This window comes from Mobula birostris, chromosome 5 (assembly GCF_030028105.1).
Source record: "Mobula birostris isolate sMobBir1 chromosome 5, sMobBir1.hap1, whole genome shotgun sequence".
NCBI lineage: Eukaryota > Metazoa > Chordata > Chondrichthyes > Myliobatiformes > Myliobatidae > Mobula > Mobula birostris.
Genome location: NC_092374.1, coordinates 58640066 through 58663313, shown reverse-complemented (window position 1 = coordinate 58663313; position 23248 = coordinate 58640066). Strand labels below are relative to the sequence as shown.

The following is a 23248-nucleotide window of genomic DNA, read 5'->3' as shown; positions in this document are numbered from 1 at the left end:
GAAATACTAGAAATACCAGTAGGCTACAGAATTACAGTAAAGGAAAAAAGGTTAACATTATTGGTTAATGATCTTGCAGTATATTTGAAGAATGCCTGACAGAAACTGGAAGGACTAATTATCTAAATTATTGAATTTAATGTTGAATCTCGAGAACCGTAATGTATTTAGTGAATGGACGAGAAGCTGTTTCTCAAATTTACTTTGGGTTTTCATGGAAGGGGAAGAGATGTCAAAGACAGGGAGGTCAGAAGGATCTTATATACCCAGGGACCTGAACATCCTCTAGATGAAGCAGCAGTTTACTTGTAACTTTTCCAATCTGGCATTTGATGCTCATGATGTGGTCTCCATTACAGCACCGAAACCAAATACACATTGGGTACTGACTTTGCCGAGCACCTTTATTCAGTTCACAAGGATGCTTTCTGATGCCTATCACTTTAATTCTATCTCTTTCTGATACCACCTTTGGCCTCCTTCACTGTTCTAACATAAACCTGAGGTACAGCATTTCATCCGCCAACCATTCACTGCTCAAGACTTCACACTAAACCCTATCATTTCTGATAACCAGTTTTTCCAGTTTGTATCACGAGTAGCTCCAATTCTAACTCATTGAATTAAAAATGTTTTGTTGTTTCCCTCTCTTAATACATGCCAAATGATATGCTAAGTATTTACAGAAAACCCCCTTGTTTCAGATTTCCAGCATCTGCAGTTTTACTTTTGAAGAGAACAGGAAGCAATAATGTTCCAAACAGAATTGGTGAAGAGCAAGCAAGAGAGCAAAATGCATGAAACCATAATGAAAGGCTGATGGGACACAGAGGTAGTTGTGAAGATAAGATAAGATCGAAAGACAAGATAAGGCGTGAGGTAACGTAAGTGTGAAGTGGTTCATTTTGGTAGGCCAAATTTGAAAACAGAATATAATATTAATGGCAAGACTCTTGCCAGTGTGGAGGATCAGTGAGATTTTGGGGTCTATGTCCATAGGGCACTCAAAGCTGCTGTGCAGGTTGACAGTGTTGTTAAGGCGGCGTATGATGTGTTGGCCTTCATCAACCATGGGATTGAGTTCAAGAGCTGTGAGGTAACGTTACAGCTATACAAGACCTTAGTTAGACCCGACTTGGAGTACTGTGTTCAGTTCTGGTCATGTCATTACAAGAAGGATTTAGATACCATAGGGGGAGTGCAGAGGAGTTTTACAAGGATATTACCTGGATTGGAGGGCATGCCTTATGAGAATAGGTTGAGTGAACTTGGCCTTTTCTCCTTGGAGCAACAGAGGATGAAAGGTGACTTGATAGAGGTATATAAGATGATAAGAGGAATTGATCGAAATGGCTAACACAAGTGGGCTCTTTTTAAAAAAAAAGGTGCTTGAAAGTAGGTACAAGGGGGATGTCAGAGGTAAGTTTTTCCACACAGAGAGTGGTGGGTGCATGGAATGCACTGCTAGCGAAGGCGATAGAGGCAGATACAACAGGATCACTTAGGAAACTTTTAGAAAGGTAGATGGAGCTTAGAAAAACAGAGAGCTGTGCCGTAGGGACATTGTAGGCAGCTTCTAGAGCAGGTTACAAGGTTGGCACAACATTGTGGGCTGAAGGGCCTGTAATGTGCTGTAGATTTCTATGTTTCTATAGTTAAGTCAAGACTACGAAATTGCCTGCATGCTTACTGAACATTAAACCCATTGGGGACAGATGCTGATATTTTCAATACTAAAGTCCAGAAAGAATCAAAAATGAGTCAAAAGTGATATATTTGAATTTATGAGCAATGTTACATGAAATATATTTTAAGTGTTAAGGGTGTACCTGCACCACCAGGTTCAGGAACAGTTATTACCCCTCAACCACCAGGCTCTTGAACCAGAGTGGATACCTTCATTCTACTCAACACTAAATTGATTCCACAACCTATGGACTCATTTTCAAGGACTATACAAGTCATATTCTCGATACTATTTATTATTTGTTTTTCATTTTCTTTTTGCACAATTTGTGTGTACTTTTTCATTGATTCTATTGTGTTTCTTTGCATCTACTGTGAATGCCTGCAAGAAAATGAATCTCAGGGTACTACATGGTGACATACTGCGTATGTACTTTAATAATAAATTTACTTTGAAACCCTTGACCCGACTGCAGTCTATGGAGAGCTTTGGGGAATCTCTTACCCGGATGCCAAGCACCTGATCTGCTCTTCTAACTATAATATACAGTGCCTATACAAAGTATTCACCCCACCTTGGAAGTTTTCATGTTTTATTGTTTTACAGCATTGAATCACAGTGGATTAAATTTGGCTTTTTTGATATTGATCAACAGGAAAAGACTCTTTCGTGTCAAAGTGAAAACAGATCTCTACAAAGTGATCTAAATTAATTAATTAATTACAAAACAGAAAATAATTAATTGCACAAGTATTCACCCCCTTTAAATATGACACACTAGATCATCACTAGTGCAGTCAATTGGTTTTAGAAGTCACATAATTAGTTAAATGGAGATCACTGAGTGCAGTCAAGATGTTTCAATTGATTGTAGTAAAAATTCACCTGTATCTGGAAGCTCCAACTGCTGCTGAGTCAGTATCCTGACAAAAACTACACCATGAAGACAAAAGTACACTAAGAACTTCCACGAAAAGGTTATTGAAAAGCACAAGTCAGAAGATGGATACAAGAAGATTTCCAAGTCACTGAAAATCCCTTGGAGTACAGTTAATTCAATCATTGAGAAATGGAAAAAATATGGCACAGCTGTAAATCTGCCTAGAGCAGACCATTCTGAGCTGGGTAACCATGCAAGAAGGTGACTAGTGAGGGAGGCCACCAAGAGACCCATGACAATTCTGGAGGAGTTACAAGTTTCAGTGGCTGAGATGGGACAGCTGGACATAGCAACACCTGTTGCCCAGGTGCTTCACCAGTTGCAGCTTTATGGACGAGCAGCAAAGAGAAAGCTACTGTTGAAAAAAAAAAATCACATGAAATCTTGGCTAGAGTTTGCCAGAAGGCATGCGGGAGACTCTGAAATTAAATGGAAGCAGTTTCTATGGTCCAATGAAACCAAAATTGAGCCTTTTGGCCATCAGACTAAACATTATATTTAGCGCAACCAAACACTGCACATCATCAAAAACACACCATCCCAACCATAAAGCATGGTGGTGGATGCATCATGGTGTGAGGATGCTTCACTGCAGCAGGCCCTGAAAGGTTTATGAAGGTAGAGGGTAAATTGAATGCTGCAAAATACAGGGAAGTCCTGGAGGAAAACCTGGCGCAGTCTGCAAGAGAACTGCAACTTGGGAGAAAATTTGTTTTCCAGCAAGACTCATAACTTAACAAATGCATTTCCAAGGTTATCAGTCTTATCTTCCACAATTATCTACCATTTAATACCCAGCTTATGGACACCCCTACAGTACGAGCAAGCTCCCATAATATTAAATTCAGAACTCTGATGTACATGCATATATTCATTTCCAGAAATGGTAAATGGCGGAACTAGTTCTCTCTCTCTAATTTCTTTTTCATTAGCCTCATGTGCTTTTGCTGTCATTCATTACAGTGCTGTGGTTACCATATTGAATGATTGTTGTGTATTAACCAACTTATGATCAAAATTGAATTAAGGACCTCCGAAAACTAACTCCATTTGTTACCTGGGGACAGCCTGTTGATCCCAGTTTAAACCTTTACCTTCCTCCATCTTTTCAAACAGTTGAAACTAATCATTAGGCAATTTTTACTTGGCATTTATTTGAAACTTATCTCCAATAAAATAAATATTTTTTTTCAACATTTTTCACTTTCATTAATTGCATATAGGGGCAGCCTATCACCACTCTTCCTCCTCCATTTCATGTTTCTTAATATTTAAAGGTTCAGCGGAGATAGCTGCCCAAAAGTAATGCTGTACAATCTTCTTTAGGGAGTTTAAGAGTTAGAAATTCTTTAGTGATGGCCCTCCATTAAAACTGGTTTCCAAAACTCAGGTCCACTTAAGTCAATAAAATTTCAGAATTAAGAGTTCAAGCACAATCGATGCCTGTTTATGACAGAGGATTAATCTTTAGCCATGATGTGTTCTGGTTAAACATTTAAAATGCATGCCACCGTTTGTAGGCCATGATCAAATATCTTACCATCAACCTGATTAGTATTGAGCTTTTTTTTTAAAAAAAAGACAAACAATTACCTGAAGACAGACAGGAAATATTATGCTTTCCCCTTTCATCTATCTCACCTCCAATCCCAAAATCCAAGACCTGAACCTTTCTATTAGACCACAAGACACAAGTGCAAAATTAGGCCATTCCACTCAGACGTCTTCTCCATGATTTCATTATGGCTGAGTTATTATTCCTCTCAACCCCATTCTCTGTCTTCTCTCCATAACCTGTGAAGCCCTTACTATGCAAGAACATATCGAACTCGATTTAAATATCCTCACTGACTGTTTCCACAGACGCCTGAGGCAATGAGTTCCACAGATTCACCACCCTATGGCTAAAAAAAATTCCTTCTCATCTGTTCTAAAGGGATGTCCTTGTATTCTGAGGCTGTGTCCACTGGTCCTAGACTCTCCACTATAGGAAACATCCTCTCCATGTCCACCCTATCTGGGCCTTTCAATATTCAGTGAGACCCCTCCCCCTCATTCTTCTAAACTCCAGCAAGTACAAGGCCAGAGCTATCAAATGCTCCTCATACATTAACCCTCCCCCCTGCCCCCGTGCTCATTCTCATGAACCCGCTGGACCTTCTCGTATTATTTGCAGTGTTAGACAACTTCAGCCTTTGTGTTGTTCAGTAGGAGTTACGTTCGTCAAACCCATTATTCCAAATGCTCACAAAATATATCCTACACATACTAAAATATAACTGCTCACAATTAATCTGGCAAATAATAAGAGCAAATCAAATGTTCAGAAACATGGTGTACATTACAAATTAGTTGCTTGAATTAAAAGAATGAAGCGACAGATTTCGTCTCCTCTCTGCATGATTGCAGAAAAAGTTACATCAAAACTATAAGTATTATTGTCATTATTATTTTTATGCCTCTTCACAACATAGGAGATAGTTTAGCATAAAGCAATATCTCATCAATCCTAGTTCCCCATTTACTTCGTGTAGCCTAGTCTCTGTGAGTGCATGCCATCACCTCAATTATCCTCAAGCCTCTAAAATTTGTAGATTAATCTGCAGGGCGTCAATATAAATAAAATTCATTTGAAACACAATGTGAGGATATCTCTTGGGTTGTCAGGTCTATTTGTGCATGCTGATTCCAGCTGCTGCTGTTGGCCTCATCTCTGCTCACTGAAGTCAATGAAACCAAACATACAGAAGGAATACAACCATGTACCCATGATGAACAGGAATTTCTAATTGTGATTTACTTCCCTCTTAATTTTCTCTCAATGCTGAAATCTGAGAAAAGAAAAACCCAGACTTGTGTGAGTGTGGAAGGCGGTTAGAGAGAAATGAACTCTGTTGAGAATCATTCAAATAGTATTCAATCTCCAACTGGATAGGGAGGCAAGGCAAGGCATCATGAAGATGAGTGTAATTGCCAACCAGAAGTGTGATTATTAAAATGAAGACCGGGAGGCCAGAGGTCACATGGTGAAGCCTCCTGGAATATGTTCACCCAGAGCTGACAAGCCATATCCTATAATGGTATTACATCTACCTCTTAAAATTCCCCCAATGATTAGAGTTTATCCGGCATTGTTGAACCAACCTGAACACAAGCTATCAATAGGACAAGTGGCATTTCAAGGACCTTTTCTGTAGACATGCTTAAATGTTAAGCCTCTTCTGTGTCTTGCCACCATCACATCTTTCAAACTGATATTATAAGCAAACTCTGATCAAATTGTAGAGCTTTTATCTTGCATGGGTGGGATACTGTTTGTTTCATAAGCTGGTGTAATAGGAACAAGTCTGCCAACCTTACAGGGCCACCTCTGAAAAAGGATAGAGACCACACTTTGGCCAAGGTACTCCTTGGACTTTAAATCTCCAGGGGATTGTACAGTGATAGAATCATACAGCATGGCAACAGACCATTTGGCCCAACTTGTCCACACCAACAAACACAGACCCTTTTATATTAACCCCACCTCCCAACATTTGCTCCATTGCCTTCTATGCCCAGTCAATGCAAATGCTCATCTGGACACTGCTTAAATTGTGTCAGTAGCCCAGCTTCAACCACACTCAGGGAGCACATTGTGGGTTCTTGTCACTCTCTGGGTGAAGCTAGACTCCCTTATGTCCCCGCCAAGTCTTTTTCCCTTAACCCCAAATCTATATCCTATAGTTTGACTTTTCGCTGATCTGGGAAAGAGTTTTCTACAGTCTACAAGGCTAATTTCTGTGATTCCTCCTCATATTTAAATCTTAATATTCCAGAGAGATTCAGTTAACAATGCTGTATTGTTTCCAATGCATCCTTCCCTGAGCAGCTCATTACTCAGATTAAGTCTAACCAGGGCTTCAAGTATCTGTGCTAAGAACACTGTATGCCCATGTCCTTTGCGATCCATTCAAAAGTTCAACAGCAAGTATTAAAATAACATTTCACGTACCCGGCAATCTCTCTGAAGTGTTTTTATCAAAGCATTGTAGGTTTCAGCGTCAAAAAAGAGACCATCTGGCATGTCCTGTATAAAATCCAAGTCTTTGAATGTGGGTATATCTTTTTCCCTCTCTCTCCTTGAGGCTCTGCGTTTATATGTCGAGCCTTTCAGATCATACTTCTGATGCATCCGCACAGAACGTGGCAGCACATTGTTCATAACCACAATTCTTATGTTAGTACCTCCTGACTGCATGCAATATAATCCATAGAACTTTGGCAACAGTGTCCTTGGGTTCTGGTTTAAATTCTGCAAGGGAGAGAAAAAAAAATCTCAGATTAAAATTGTTGCACATCAATTTCTAAGTGCTGCCTGGCCATACTTAAATTCCACTTCCATGCAACAATGGTCAAAGGCAGACGTGGCATACACCCCACCCCACCCCCATCTATGAGAATCCTGCAGCCAATTTCGATTAAAACTATGGACGGGAAACTTGACATGAAATTCATTATACATTATGAGTAATCACAAAGAAATGGAAAGAACATTAGTTTGAACCATCTGCCCTGGTGACTATTTCTGGGTAAATTCCTACCTGTAGAACGATAGTGGATATTGAACTCATTATTAAATCAATACAACTTAATACATTAATCATGACATTTAGCAACATATTATCATTCCAAGAAAATCCCTTCACGTTTTCTCACAAAATTGGATTTGTCTCAGTAAGTTGAAGCTGTTGTCAATCACACTTCCACCTTCAGTTTTCTAACCCTGCCCCCAATCTCTACCACCCCCCCCAAATACTTGTTTCTGTTTACTCAAAGATATTGTGTTTCCTTTCACAAATTAATCAAGCACTCTGTCACACAGCCAGAAAGGCAGATTAGTGCATCTATAATCTGAGCACCTGTTTCAGAAAAATCTTCCCAAACTGCATCAGCTATAATTATTATAATTAATTTCAATTATGGGCATTCGGTACTGAGTAGAAGTTGGCTGGCAAAGTAAAAGGCTTCTATTGGGTTGTAGGAAGAATGTAGACTTGGCCTCAAGGTGATACATTCTGTTACCTTCAACAAGGTCACGAAATGATCAAACAAGAAAATCAGAGAAAAACTGCAGTGAAATCAGAAATGAAAGCGAAAGTGATGAAACTCTCAATTCAGATAGCATCCGTGGAAAGGGAAATAGGGTTAACGTTTCAGATTGATTACCTTCATCAAAACTGGGAAAGAGGAGAGGCAGAGAAGGTGTGGGAGTAGGGGGTTCGAAGGAAGGGATAGATTCAGTAAAAGGAATACTCAAAAGGGGTGAGGCCAGGGTTGCTGTGGCAATAAATAGTGGTCAATTGTTTAATGGCAATAGTACAGACAAAGGAATGTAAACTGTTGGAGAACAGGGCTGTGGGACCTGCCAGCAGGTCAGGCTGTGCCAACAGGAGGCAATGTCACAGAGGGATGAGTTACAGCAGAATTGGCCAGTTCTGATACAAAATGTTAGTAGAGGTTGCAGAAATTAACGTTGGAAGACTGCAACATGCCTAGATGGTCCTCCTCCAACTTATGCTGGGCCTTGTTATAACAATGAAGTAAGCCACATTCAGAGAGATAAGAGTGGAAGTAAAATGGTGAACAAGAGAAGCAGGCAAGAGAAAGCTCTTTGACTAAATTACCAATACTCCATGTAAACACAGACCAGTATGGCACAGGAACAGACCCTTCAAGCCCATGGTGTTATGCCAAAGCAATTAAACTAAAGATGCCTAATTACACCTATCCCTTCTGTTGACACCAAAGTGATTGCTTAACGTCATTTAATTTAACCAATGTATAGGAGGCTGAATCATGAACACAAAATCGAGCACACGTTTGCAGTAAGTGCAGGTGAATGATTGTTTCATCTGGAAAGACTCCTTGGTGAGAAGCAAAGGGGAGGAGAGGACTGATACCGCATTCCCTGTGATTGCTCGCAAAGGCGTCATTAACGTGCTGAAAGAGATGCTGAGGTAAGGAACAGAAGATATGGCTGAGTCCCTGCTACTCTGACAGGACCTCATAAATCCTGGACCACATCACCTACTGGGACTAGGGCAGCAATAAATCAGCCGTGATCCGATAGATGAGCAGACCCGATGGGCCAAGTGGCCTAATTCTGCTCAGTATTACGGTCTAATGGACTTGCTCCCTTTGTATCCAAATTTGCCAGTTCTGCAATGATATTTTCTTGCAGCACACCCAAAATGCTGGAGGAACTCAGCAGGCCAGGCAGCATCTATGGGAAATAGTACAGTCAACATTTTGGGCCGAGACCCTTCAGCTCTGTCGAAGTTTGGTTAAGTTTGCAGATGATACAAAGATAGGTGAAGGAGCAGGTAGTGTTGAGGAAGCAGGAAGTCTACTGAAAGGTCCTGCATTTTGGTAGAAGGAATAAGGATATAGACTATTTTCTAAATGGGGTGTGAATTTAGCAATCAGAAGTACAAAGGGACTCAGGAATACAAGAGCTATTTGAGTTAAAGGCAAACTTGCAGGTTGAGTCAGTGGTAAGGAAGGCAAATGCAATGTTAGCATTCATTTTAAGAGGACTACAATATAAATGCAAGGAGGTACTGCTGTGGTCTTACAAGGCATGTTCAATCCACATTTGGAGTACTGTGAGCAGTTTTGGGCCCCATATCTAAGGTGTGCTGCCATTGGAGAAGGTCCACAGGAGGCTTATGAGAATGATCCTGAGAGTGAAAGGATTAACGCATGAGAAATTTGATGGCTGGGCCTGTACTCACTGGAGCTTAGAAGAATGACATCTCTCATTGAAACCTATGAAATATTTAAAAGCTTAGGTAGCGCAGATGTTGAGATGGCATTTCCAATAGTGGGAGAGCCTAGGACCAGAAGGCACAGCCTCAGGATAGGGGAGACCAGGAATAGGTTTAGCCGATGGGGGAGGGGGTGGGTGGTGGTGAAGATGGTGAATCAGGTGAAACATTTCGACAGATGGTTGTGGAGGTCAAATCATTGGGTATATTTAAAACAGGTTGAGAGGTACTTAATTAGTAAAGGTGTCAAAGGTTATGGGGAGAAGGCAGGGCAATAGGGTTGCAAGGAAAAATAAATCAACCAAAATACAGAAATGTGCTACAAGTTCTTTGTGTTTAACCTTGACAGTCAACCACTCAGGCCCATAAAATAGTCCAGGAAGTTACTGAACCTTCACTCTGAGCATTCTCTTCCAAAGAGAAACTCTGTCCCTCTGATTAACAACCAACTCTCTCTCTCATCCTTCCCTATTATCTGATGATCTCTTTAAGCATTTCTCTTATGAAACTATTAAATCTGTTTCCTCAAGTGTATCCAAAAACATAAAATATCACACGGAGTACAATTTCTTAATCCAGTATCATATTTTACATGACTTGTTAAATGTACATGCAACCATTTTAACAGAATATTGAACAAAGAATGTAAGAAATTGCAGGACTAGGTCACATGCCCTTAAGTCAGCTCTGCGACTAATTATCGACCTTGTGCCTCATTCCCCCTTTCCCAACCAGTCTATACATCTCTCAATCCCCAGGTATCAAACGATCGCGCTCTCCACTATACTCAACTCTATACAATGACTAGTGAAAGGGGAAACCAGTACACGGCTTAGGAAGCCTTTGATTATTGCTGTCTTACCATATAGTACCCTGGTAACAGCTTCTGCAAGAACTCTGCCTCCTTGTGCTGCACAGTTTTGATGATGAATTCATCGTCACTTGTGACATAAAATAAGGACCCGCTTGCACCAGGATTGGAAAGCTCAATAAGTGGTTCATTGCATAAGGAATACTGGGAAGGAGGAACAGAATAAACACATTAGGATTTTGGAAAACATTCACACTGTAATTTTTTCTAAAGTTGTAAAGATTCTTGTTCATTCAATATCAATGCCTGAAGCATGCCTATTAATTCACCAAAGGCAAGTTAAGGAAAGGATAAAATTTGTAGCATCATTTCTTTAATGCAAACCAATCAAACACAAGGTGAAATTAAGTCACTAATTCAATAATACTGAACACTTCATATTTTTTCATCCAATGCATGGATAAATTCAACTTTTTAAATACATTTGTTATGCAAATTCAAATGCATAACTTACATAAAAAAATATAGGCATTAGGATGCATACAAGATTCCAGTCTGGTTAGAAACTGTTTGTATTAGTTATGTACCTTTCCACATTTGTACCAAATATATTGCAGTCGATCACTGCATATTTGAAATATACAGTAAATTGTTTTAAAGTGATGAACTCTGATCAAGGTTGTAGCTTCCCTATCGTCATACATTTTGAACCTGTTCTTCCTTCATGGTGTAATAAATTGCCATGGCATTTGGTGCTGACACAGTGATCAACAGATCTGCATCCAACTAGAGCATCCTTCACCTTCACCTCAGATTTCTCATGCTGTCACTGTAAACTGATAAAAAGTAAGGCAAGTGCATGAGAACAATGGATTAAATATTCCATCTCATGAACTAATGACTCAAAAGCAAAAAGGTGTTTAAGCTGGTATGGAATATTCCCAGCCAGTAAATCATGCAACATTATTGCTTTGAGAAGGTAGAGAAAACATAAAAATAAAAGCATAACATTATGTAAGTAATCAACATGTCTAACAGCAACATTGTAAAGTCGAGCTGAAGAGTTAAATCTATTTCTCACTTTACAGATGTCTCCTGATCTGCTGAATATTATCAGCATTCTCTGTTTCCATTCTCTAACGAATGACAATAAGTTTTATCACTTTAGTTGTGCATGGAATGGGCTGCCGGCGGCGGCGGAAACGATAGGGTCTTTTAAGAGACTCCTGGCTAGGTACATGAAGCTTAGAAAAATAGAGGGCTATGGGTAAGCCTAGGCAGTCCCAAGGTAAGGACATGTTTGGCATAGCTTTGTGGGCCAAAGGGCCTGTATTGTGCTGTAGGTTTTCTATGTTCCTATAAGTTTCAAAACATGATAGTCAAAAGATAAGGAAGTATCAAATCATGTATAAAATATAGAAAAAGACCACAAGGATAAGACTCAGAAAATATTGAAACATTTGGAGCAACAATTTGATACTTGTTGGAATGAGATTTTGTGGTTTTGTAATTCACTTGCTAGGTGGGGGAGTTGATTGGTATTAGATTAACATTTATTAACAAATTAAAAGATTGCCCAAGACAATCATTACTAGTCCTATTACTTTGTTCTGTTTGGTTAGCCAGCTCTCAAAGTTAATAAAGTAGTTGAGGAGGAGTAGAAGATGTGAGGCTGGAAAAACTGAGCAGGGTTAATTGTGTGAGATTTGTGAAGATGCACAAATTGCAGGTTCCTCATCCTCACCAAGTTGATGCATGATTTCACATTACATACGTATACATAAAGCATTTACTCGTTTGCTTTCAGTCATAAAATATAAGCAGGGTCAGATGGCATGTGATCAATTCCATGGGAGAAAGTTAAATAACCACAGGTGTTAATCTTCACAAGCCTAGTACACAATTACTATCTATTTGAAAAGAGAAATCAAAAATAAAACAATGAAACACTTACTTGATTTAGCTCACACCTCTTTCAAAGCCTTATCCTTTTAATGAAAATGCTACTTTCTTCTGGCCTTTAAATTTTGAAATTTATGTGGTCTGATCTCAACTCATCTATTTCCTAATTAATTTATTCAGGTCAATTATGTCAATTCAATTAATATTCTTAACGGCATCCAGATTACCTTCAAATCATGCTTTTACCTCAAGAATGTTGTGATTTAATCCAGAAATATTTGCTTTCTAAAATTCTCTACCTTATTTTAATGCTCTATTCTTGAACCCTGTTCCCATTCTAGTCTCCTCTACACTGGCTGCTGTGCCTTCAGCTACCAGAGGTCCTGAGCACTGGAATTCGCTTCCTAAACCTAGTTTTACCTCTCCTGTAAGATGCTTTTCAAAGTCTACCTCACATTAAATCTTTAGTTACCTATGCTGTAATCTCTTTACATGGTGCATTATTAATGCACATTGGGAGTGTTTTACTATTTTATGGAACTGGCAAATAGTTGGCATTATTTTGCATCTATGTAGCCCTTCATGGTAAAAATGTCCTACACAGTGCCTTGGAGAGCAACAAATTTCCCTTTTCTTTCCATGAATCCTTCAAAAATATTGGATCAAAGACGACAACAAATGGAACTTACCAAATAATCATCAGGCTTTATATGGAAAAGTTCCCGGAAATAACGGAAAGCCAACGGGGCATACGTCTTGAACCTAAAGTCAGGATATCGATGTGCAGGTGTAAGATTACTTCCTTCACTGAAAAGGAATGAGAATAGATTTACTGATTTGACAAGTGTATTAAAAGCACTATATATCAGGAATTTTTTTAAACACAGAACATTCATTATATGAGATGTCAATATTGTTGGAGTGGTTGGAATTTATTGTTAATTGTCCATCAGGAGACAGTGATGGGTTATCTTCTTAAATGCAATGACAATTAAGGTGTCATATACTTCCCAACGACTGATGTTGTGGTTCTGGATGTTTACAATTTATATCAATGATTTGGATGAGGGGATTATGTCCAATTTGTTTTTAAAGTCTGTTTGTAGTATAAGCTATGAAGAGGATGCAGAGAGGTTTCAAGAAGATGTAAACAGGCCAAGTGAACAGCCAATTAGATGGCAGATGAAATACCATGTAAAAAAGTGCAAAATTTTCTAGCATTTGGCAAAAATAATGAGAAAGTGAGTTTTTTTTTTAAAAACTGACTGAAATGTGTCTTCATACAGAATCAGAGATTCAGAGTCATTACTTGGAAATGGGCCCTTTGGCCCAACACACCCATGATGACCAAAGTTCCCATATACACTGGACCAATTTCCCCTCTTCTGACCCACGTTCCTCTACAGCAGGGGTTCTTAACAGGGACGTCCACAGACCCTGGGGGTTTGTGGATAGATTCCAAGGGGTCCTTGATATTGGATGGGAAAAATTTACATCTTTATATTTACTAACCTCTACCTGAAATTTAGCATTTCCTTGAATTATGAATGTAGGCAATAAACCACAGTAGTGTCAGCAGTACCTGTGACTTCGTCACCAATAGAAATCGCAGATTCTTTCACAGCATATTACAGACGTTACACACATCTCAGAGTATTACTTACGGCATGCTCATCACTACTTTGAAATTATGGTAGTTGTTAGACCCTCTGCTAGACTGAACATGATCGCTGTCTTCCTGTCTTTTCTATATTTAATATATTAGTCTGTGAAGGGGTCCATAGGCTTCACCGGACTGTCAAAGGGGTCCATATCATAAAAAAATTAAGAATCCCTGTTGTAAAGTTTTCCTCTCCACGTATGAGTCCAAGTACCTTTTACGTGTTGTTGGTGTACCTGTCTCAATCGCTTCCTCTGGCTGCTCATTGTAAATGCTGATCACTCTCTGGATGAAAATGTTACCCCTCCAGTTTCATATGAAACCTCTCCATTCTCACATTAAATTTATGCCCTCTGCAGAACGAGTTCAATTCCCAAACTGTGCAATTTCTCCAGTGGAGAAAGCTTGTGTGCACTGATCCCATCTATACCCCTCATAATTTCATACACCTCTACAGGATCACCCCTCATTTTCCTAAGCTTCAGTGATAACAGTCCCAATCCAGTTAACCTATTTCCATAACTCAGTCCCTTGATTTCTGGCAACATCTTCGCAATCTTCTATGCACTCTTTTCATCTTAATTATATCTTTCCTATAGTAAGGTGGCTAAAACAAAAAAAATTATTCCAAATGTAGCCCCAGCAACATCTTGTACAACTACAACATAACTTCCTAACTTCTATACTCAAATCCCTGATTGTTGAAGGCCAGCTTCACCATGCTGTCTACCTGTGACGCCATTTATAATTAGCATGTCTCCATGAAACTATCTGGAAAGCAAATTATGCAAGGGAATCTGTATACAAGAATAAAAACATTTTACTGTACTTATTTAGGCCTCTGCATTAGAATCTTCTGCTCCAGTTTGGTCTCTCTTCCAAGAGAACAACTGATTTACAACACAGGCAGTACACGAGATTGTTTCTGAGATGATGAGTTTGTCCTGTCAAGAGAGGACAGAGAGTGGACTTGTGCTTTCCTATGTTTAGATAGTATGTAGCCTCATTGAAACATACAATATCCTTACACGGGTTGTCAGAGTAGAGGAAGAGATAGAAAGTATAGAACAGTGGTTTCCAACCTTGGATCCATGCACCCATTGCGTAATGGTATTTGGTCCATGGCATGAGAGAGGCTGGGAAGCCCTGGTTTAGAACCATCACAGTGACAAAGTGAGGGTTCAGCCAATTCTTCATTCAGAGGCTAGAGAATCTTTGGAACTCTTTGTTCTTAATCCTTCACATCGCTGAGTATATGACAGAATTCTGCACATCAAAGGATAAAGCAACAGTACGGGAAAGGGGTGCTAACACAGAATGTCTGCTGGCCATTGTATTGTCGCCTGTGGTGCTTCCAATGCACAGACTGTTTACCACATTGCCTATATTAAACAAACTTCACAAAGTATAGTATTTCATTGGTTGCGAATCTCTGAGGCATCCTGAAGACAAGTTCAATGGAAATACAACTTCCTTCCTACGATGGCTTTTTGGGGTCTTTCTTTTCGATCCAGATCTGGTGTATCAATCTGTCAGAAGCTGGTCTTGAAGAGGATTTTTTTTTAAAAAACGTCTCATTAAAACAACTCAGTCATCTAAAAGAACAGAAACCCCTGGCAAACCTCAAATTTAAGCTGAATTACATTCTGGTCTGATTATTATTTATTTTTAGCCCTTCAAAAGCAGATGAATGTCACACCAGAGCTGGATTATTTATTAAAATATTGAAAGAATCTAACAATAACATAGAGTACATGAACAGCAGCATTATTCATTTATACAACAGTTATAATATAGCCAGGAACCAGCTACAAATATATACATAGATAATAATCACAAAAATCTATTGATCTCAAAATGGGAAAAGAAAAATCATTTGCAAATCAAAGTGCTAAATTATAATTCTACAAACATCATTTTTTTTTAATCTATCTACTGTCTTTAATGTGGAAATGCCTTAGATTAAGAGGCATAATCAGCCCAAAGTGAATGACAAAGCCAGGAAAGACATACACATGATGACTAAAAGATCATTTAAAGAGTTGGGGTTTGGGATTAAATTTAAGTATTAAACTCACAGATCCTTCTCTTCTGATCTCTTTGCTAACAATGGATTTTAGCCAAGGTCCATGCAACTTGGCAAGATCTATTTCTTTGATCCTCAGGGTTTAATATGAAAACTGAAAAGAACAATTCAAGGTCACGGAAGACTTGCAATTACTTTAGGGACATATTTGTTACATTATAAGCGTTATGTAAATGGATGTTATTGCTGTTCATTGTGACGTATGAATTTTCTACAGAGGCTAACTTGTAGTTTCATTACTTAACAACTTTCCAAAATTTCTTTTAAACCACCATAAAATAGTTAAGATGGCCTCACCAGAATGTCAGAGTTAAAGTGGAATTATTTTGAAAGTAGAACCAAGTCTTTAAAAAAGTTAAAATCCAACCTTGGTAGAAAGACACTTTCAACAACATAGAAATCTTGCATGAGCACATCTCGTTCTGGTTTGGAGGTAAGGTTTCCAACAGCATAACCTATCCCCAGTTGGATAGATGCTTGAAGTGCAGATGATGGAGTCTGGAGCAAAAGCAAAATATAAATATTGCATTGTTTCAGTTTTAGATTTCCGTGCTTAAGACTCTATTCATTGGAGTTCCATTCTAACCCTCTCCACATTTAAGATATCATCTTCAAAATCATTTCTTTTTCAACCTCAATCACCCACATCCATTGAACTGCGGTTCAGTGTCGCAGTTTTTTGGTTTAATAGTGCATCTGTTAAATGTCTTGAGCCATTTTAAAAGCTGTCACAAAGGAATTGGTAGTCTTTAACCAATTTCCCCGGGGATCAATAAAGTACGACTATGACTATACTATTTGTTGTAAACTACTGTGTGTAATACAAAGCTTTATAAAACAAAATTGTTTATAGTCAGAAGAATCTCAAAGTCTATTCAGCAACAATAAAACAAAACAGAATGTTCTGATCATACAGTTGTGATAAAAGGGGAGGACTCAGGCATAGCAACAATGCACTGATCATGACCAAATGCCACACTTGGATGCCCGAATCAAATGCTCCTTCCAAACCTCAATCTTCATGAAAAAAAATCAGATATACAAAATAAACCTTAAAAGCTTTACAGGATATTTTTCCCCAAAATGATTAAACATCTTGTAAACAAGAAAATCAACTCTGCTATATCATATCTATACTCTATCAATTTCACTCACAGTTGCTTGCAAGCCTGAGGCTTATTGCCCACATTTACAGAACAGTCTGTCACATCTCACTATCAGGTGTGGGTAAGCATGTCCAACGAGGGCCACCAGTTTAAAAAACAGATGGTAAGCCGCAACAGCACATTAGTGCAAGGGGTTTTATTTAGTGCCAGGTGAAAAAAAAGCAAAATCTGCCCATAAGTTATGAAGAAAAGGAAGTATTTACAAATAGAAAAATGAAAACATGTATGAAAATTTACAGATGTACAGAGACTTTTTCTATGACACACTATCTTTAACTTTCCAGTATAACTATTCACCAACCCCAAATCCAGCCTCCACACCCCTCAGCAAAGTCAAACTGAGAGGGTGCAAAAAGTGTAAGCGCACCTGCTCCCACTAACCCGCACATTATTTTAGGATGCCCCAAACTGTCCCTCATGTCTTTTGGGGCTGTTCTGCTGTCTACAAACCGATGTAACAATGTGAGTGAATATTAATGAAACTGTTTGGAATGCCGGAGTCTGGAATCCTTATTTTTATGAGCTATAAACCAGTAGAGCACATTAACTGAAGGGATTGTTTTGATTAGCTGAGCTAGCGACTGGTTTTACTATCGGGGTGTGTAAGTGGTGAACTCCCAAGAACTGCAGAATGGGAGGGCAAAGTGTGTGAACTACTGGGGAAACTAGACCAGGGACAGAACGAGGGAAAGTGACTAACCAGGCAAAGGGGCAAGGCTAGCGGGAGAATTAGCACTGTCCACCTGTTCTGTCACAGTCTTTTAAGTTAAAATGTTGCAGCATTGAAATGGGTGTCCTGTTTGGCTGGGCTAGGAGGCCAGCCACATTGGTATTGGACTGGAACCACATACAGATCTGAATGAGCAAGGACAGCAGATCCCCTTCCCTAAAGCATACTGCTGAACTGGATGGGTTTTTGATAGCAACGTGATGATAATTATGTGGCACGATGGCACAGCCTCTCGAGTTGCTGCCTCAAGGTAGCAGAACTTCTGGTTCCACCCTGACCTCAAGTGCAGTCTGCGTAGAGTTTACATATTCTCTCCATAACCACATATTTTCCCTGGGTGCTCCGGTTCTTCTCCCCCACCTCCCCAACATACCCAAGGTGTGCAGATTGGTAGATTAATTAGCCACTGTTTCTGCACTGTATGGGATGACCATTACTTGTAAAATAATGGTGTGGCCAGATTTATTGAAACAATTTAATTGTTCTATAAACTGGGTTGGGAGTTGAACTTGATTTATGGTTTGCAAATTCAATCACATTTATTTCCAAGATGAACACCAATTTCAGTGTGGCAAAACATGATGATTCTAATGCCTCACTGCAAAACGCGTGGGATCTTTTTGTTTCTTTGAGATGTAGGAAAGAATGGGATTCATTGCCTGATCACAGCTGCCTGAAGCACTAATGGTGAGTGAGCTCCTTGCACCCCGGCTGTCCATTTGATAAGAGCACTCCCAAGTGCTTTTAGGTAGGGAGCTGCATGATTTAGACCGAGTAATTATGAAGGATCGGTGGTACTATTGTACATTTCCAACTCCAGATGATATGCACTCGGTAGCAAATGGGCTTGGTCAGCTGTGCCAACCAAACTGTGGCAAGCTGCTTCAGTGTACTTTCTAGACCTCACAAAAACTGTGGTGGGCTGTTGGTGGAGTAGGTGAATATCTTGGACAATGTGGGTTGCAAACATGTGGGTAGTGTTGAACTTCAAGAATTGCTGGAGTGATTCCTCCTGGCAAGTGAAAGGTATTCACATATATTCCTGCTTTATGAGATGCTGGAAAGGCATTGCAAGTCCACAGGACATCAATCATCAGGTAGCAGCACAGTAGCCTAGCACTTAGCTTAAATGCTTTTCAGGGCCAAGTTGTCTGCACGTTCGCTCCGTCAATGTGCGAGTTGTCTGTACGTTCGCTCCGATGTGTGAGTTGTCTGTACGTTCACTCCGATGTGTGAGTTGTTTGTACGTTCGCTCCGTCGATGTGTGAGTTGTCTGTATGTTCTCTCCGTCAATGTGCGAGTTTCCTCTGGGTGCTCTTGCTTCCTCCCACATAACAAAGATGTACGGTTAGGGTTAGGTTCAGTAAATTTGTGGGCATGCTATGTTGGTGCTGGAAGCATGGAAGCAGCACGATCCTCACTGATTTGATTTGATTGCAAAGACGCATTTCACTGCACGTTTTGATGTACATGTGACAAATGAAGCTTATCTTCTAGTCGTCGTCTTCTGAACTGGTCTTTTAACCAAAATCCAATCCAATTATCAATTATCCCTAGGATGTTGATGCTGGAGGGAACTTGGCAATGGCTGATTGTTAGACTCTTCTTCTTGGAGATGTTAATCAGACCGCCGTTAGTTTGATACAAACGTAAACTGTGCCATATCAATCGAGCCCAAATATTGTCAAGGATTTGTTAATACAGACATGAATGGCTCCATTGTACGAGTTTGAATAGGGCACAGTAACAACAAGCATCCCCATTTGTCACCTTATGAAGGAAGATCACAGATAAAGCTGATGACGATGGATGGACCTAGGACAATATCTTGAGAAATTCTTGCAGCAATGTTCTGGAGCCAATTTGACCTCCAAAACCACAATCATCCTGCTTCACGTGAGGTACAGCTTCAGCCAAAGGAGAATTTCCTCCTCAGCAGCCAGGGATTTTCACTTTCCTCCGACTCCTTGTTGTCACATTCAGTGAAATGATGCCTTAATGTCAAGGGCTGCCATTCTAACCTTACATCAGGAATCCATCTCTTACATCCACACGTTAAACTAATGTTGCAATAAAGTTTAAATCAGAAGGTTCCTGGAAAAACTCAAAACTCAACCATCAGTGAACAGTCCATTGTTGAATAAGTACTCTTGAAACTATTGTTAATACCATCTGCCGCTTCACTGATGATCAAGAACAGACGAGTGGACTTGTAAATGCATTTAATTTTTGTTTCCATACAATTAATACCTGGATTGAATTTGTTTTTTTTTTCCTTTGTCACAGGTATTTTACACACTAGTGTTGTAGCTGCACTGAAATAGATAGACTAGAAGCTCAGCAAGTTATGAAATGTGATTCCTTATCACTGCAACTGGGATGTTGTCTGGTCTCATCAAACGATCTACTGTGCCAAGCAGCATCTATGGGAGCAAAGTAACTGTCGATATTGCGGATTGAGAACCTGTCCTAATGCAGGGTTTAGACCCGATGCGTCGATAATTCCTTTCCTCCCACAGATGCTACCTGATCCGCTGAGTTTCTACATTGGATTGTTTGTTGCTCCAGATTCCACATCTGCAGTCTATGGGGTCTCTGTTGGCAGGTCTCATTGCCTTTGTTGTATCCAGTACTCTCAAACATTTCTTGATATCATATGGAGCGAATCAAACTATCTGAAAGTGTTCAGAAGACCAGATTGGATCATCTATTTTCCACGTATCTGACTAAAGATAATTACTCTGAGGTTGTGGTTATCATTGGAAATTTCTCATTCTTTTAGTCTGTTAATAGTCCACTAGCAGGTCACAACAAGTTATGACAAGATGGTTGAGTTTTGATGTGAGTTGATGATTGTGGGAGCACTTAGATCTCTAGACAGTCGGCTGCTTTGAAGTTTGCACATGTGCTCCTATCTTTTAACCTCACTCAACTTGAATCTCATTTTAGGTACATTAGGTGTCATTACTAACCTAGTGGTCTACCTTCCTGATTAAATACAGTTGCTCTGCTGTCTTGTTTATAAGAGTGAGGGATGTCCCATACGTTATAAATTATGGAGAAGTACGCTCTGTTGCTGATGACCAGATCTGCTCAGAATCTATTGCATTAAGCACACAGCAAAATGAAAGACATCCTCAGCATTAACAATTAACATTATTTTCAACACCCCATTCCATGAATGGGTTTGTTAAGAAGCATGCCACACAACTGGTCATTTACCTTCTTGTAGATCTTCTCCCGCAAATTACTTTCACCACTGTGCCCATTTTGTCTAACAGTAGTATTTCTGGTTTCTGCAGTGGAACTCATCTGGTAAACAAATTTAATAACTTATTTAGTTTTTCATTCAGATTTTTTTTTTGAAAAAAGGAACATACATATATCAAGCAAACCAATGAAAAAGTAAATAGAAACAATGAGTAGTTAAGGGATCTGGGACACTGCCAGGCAAGCAGAATTCAGGCCATTATCCCTATAAGTTTGGTTTTCCATTAACACACAACAAGACCACGTAAAATTCACTTTTCTTCATGTTTGGAGAATTAAAGGATATTTATAATACTATTCTCACTTTTTACATATCATTGGAAGTTCCGCAAAATTTGAGGTGACTGGTTTCCTTATTGAGTATTGGTGAGGAAGATGATCCAATAATATATGCCAGAAAGATGTGTCTACACAGTGGTTGGGGGGTGGGGGGGTTGTTGAAGTACCATTACTGAAACTAGTCTTTTTACCTATCTTGTTGAATGTTTATGGATCATTTTTAAACTTAAAGGAAATAAAAATAGAAAACAGAAATATCAAGAGACACAAGATACTATAGATGCCAGAAAAAAGAACCAATTGCTGGAGGAACTCAGTGGGTTAGGCAGGAACAGTGGATCAAAGTGGGCAGCTGATGATTCAGATGTAGATGAAGCTCTTGAGCCAAAACACTAACCATCCATTCCCCTTTGCAAATACTGCCTGACCAACTGAGTTATTCCAGCAGTTTGTTTTAGCAAACAGAAATAGCATGTCTATTTGAACCACATTTGAACTTAGTCAATAAAAAGATTTGCAGTAATATGGTTTGGAAAGTGCAATCAAATATATTTAATGTATCATGAAGTTGTATTTCTCAGATTCAGATACCACAACATTAACATGGTCTATCAGTTACCTTCCTTGACAATGAGGCTACAAGTCATCTGCAGCTTATCGTGGCATCAAGCTTCTTCATTGATACAACGCAGAGGATCAGCACCTGTTGATCAAGCAAAGACATGTGTAAGAACAGGCACATGATCTTCTGGAACTGGCCAATTCTTGTATCATCTTACTAATGAAGATTGCCCTGTAAGGAGATATTAAATACTTGGATAAAGGTAATGAAGACAGAACAAGAGATTGTGGGTTAGGGAGGAGATTCCAGAGCTTAGGTCCCAGTAGGATAGCTGACAATGGTGAAGCAAATCAAATTTTAAAAAAAGACATCTTTCCTTCAGGATGATCTTGAACAGGGGTTTGCCAACTTTTTTTTATGTCATGGAATTCTACCATTAACCGAATGGTCTGTGGACTCCAGGTTAGGAACCCCTGATCTAGAGAATTTTACAAAGATTATTTTCCCCCTCTAAAAAGAACTGTAGTCAATGCAAGAAACACAATAGCAACCTTGCTGTAAATAGGAGCTAGCTATGCATAAATTGACAGTAAAAGTGGGCTATGTGCAAGAAAGCAAAACTGGAGGCTTTGAGGTGTCTTGGATGGTTAAATAAGGAGAAGAGTTATAGAGACTGAAAAATTGATGGTGGACGGGGTTAGCTGGATCTCATGGATGGAATTAAAACTAAGGAGGAGATGCACGAAAACTGAGATATTGTCAAGTAAGGATTAATATGGTTGATCATGCAGGCAATGTGTAAAGAAATGTGAGGTAGGATGTGAACAACTGGGTTTCAGTTGAACAAGTTGGTGTAAGGCAATGAAAGGATGCAGGCCAGGAGAACATTGGAATAGTTTACAATAGAAATTTAAAAAGGCATCAACTGTAATGAAGAAAACCATACACAGCTTCCATGCAGAGCACATTTTCAGGTTTAAACAATCCCCGATAACTTAGTCCTCCTACTTGACATTCTTCTTCCGTGAAAATGTAAGAGTTTCTGAAGAATCCGGGTCACATTGGAAACTGCCATTTATCCTCAGAAGTTGCAACACTTGAAGTGACCTTGAAAGCTAGCAAAATGGCAGCAGCTGCTATGAGTATGGCTTCGCAGCACACCGCCTCTCTAAAGGAGTTCCAGTATTTCCACAGTAGAATTCAAGGACGCAGTTGTAAATAACATTCCGAAGGTGGCAAGTAGTACTAATTACCGGTTATTGACTCAATAATGCTGATTTTGATATTATCCTTCGCATTACATTTTAAACAATAGAGGCTTTCTTTGTAAGGAGGAAATTCATTTA

General features: G+C 39.3%; 1 protein-coding gene across 15 annotated transcripts in view; it reads right to left on the bottom strand.

Moving 5' to 3' along the window:
• The window catches only part of pip5k1ba (phosphatidylinositol-4-phosphate 5-kinase, type I, beta a), a 175829-nt gene that overhangs the window by 50944 nt on the left and 101637 nt on the right, over window positions 1-23248 (bottom strand). For 13 of the 15 annotated variants that reach the window (XM_072258079.1, XM_072258069.1, XM_072258081.1 and 10 more), the window contains exons 2-7: window positions 21960-22043; window positions 21014-21103; window positions 16263-16393; window positions 12839-12956; window positions 10299-10451; window positions 6622-6921 (exon numbers count right to left, since the gene is read on the bottom strand). In XM_072258079.1, the coding sequence (XP_072114180.1) occupies window positions 6622-6921; window positions 10299-10451; window positions 12839-12956; window positions 16263-16393; window positions 21014-21103 (792 nt within the window). In that variant the 5' untranslated portion in view covers window positions 21960-22043. Of the gene's footprint in view, window positions 1-6621; window positions 6922-10298; window positions 10452-10834; window positions 11084-12838; window positions 12957-16262; window positions 16394-21013; window positions 21104-21959; window positions 22044-23248 lie in introns of those variants that run through there. The other 2 variants (XM_072258083.1, XM_072258084.1) reach the window with 2 other exon arrangements.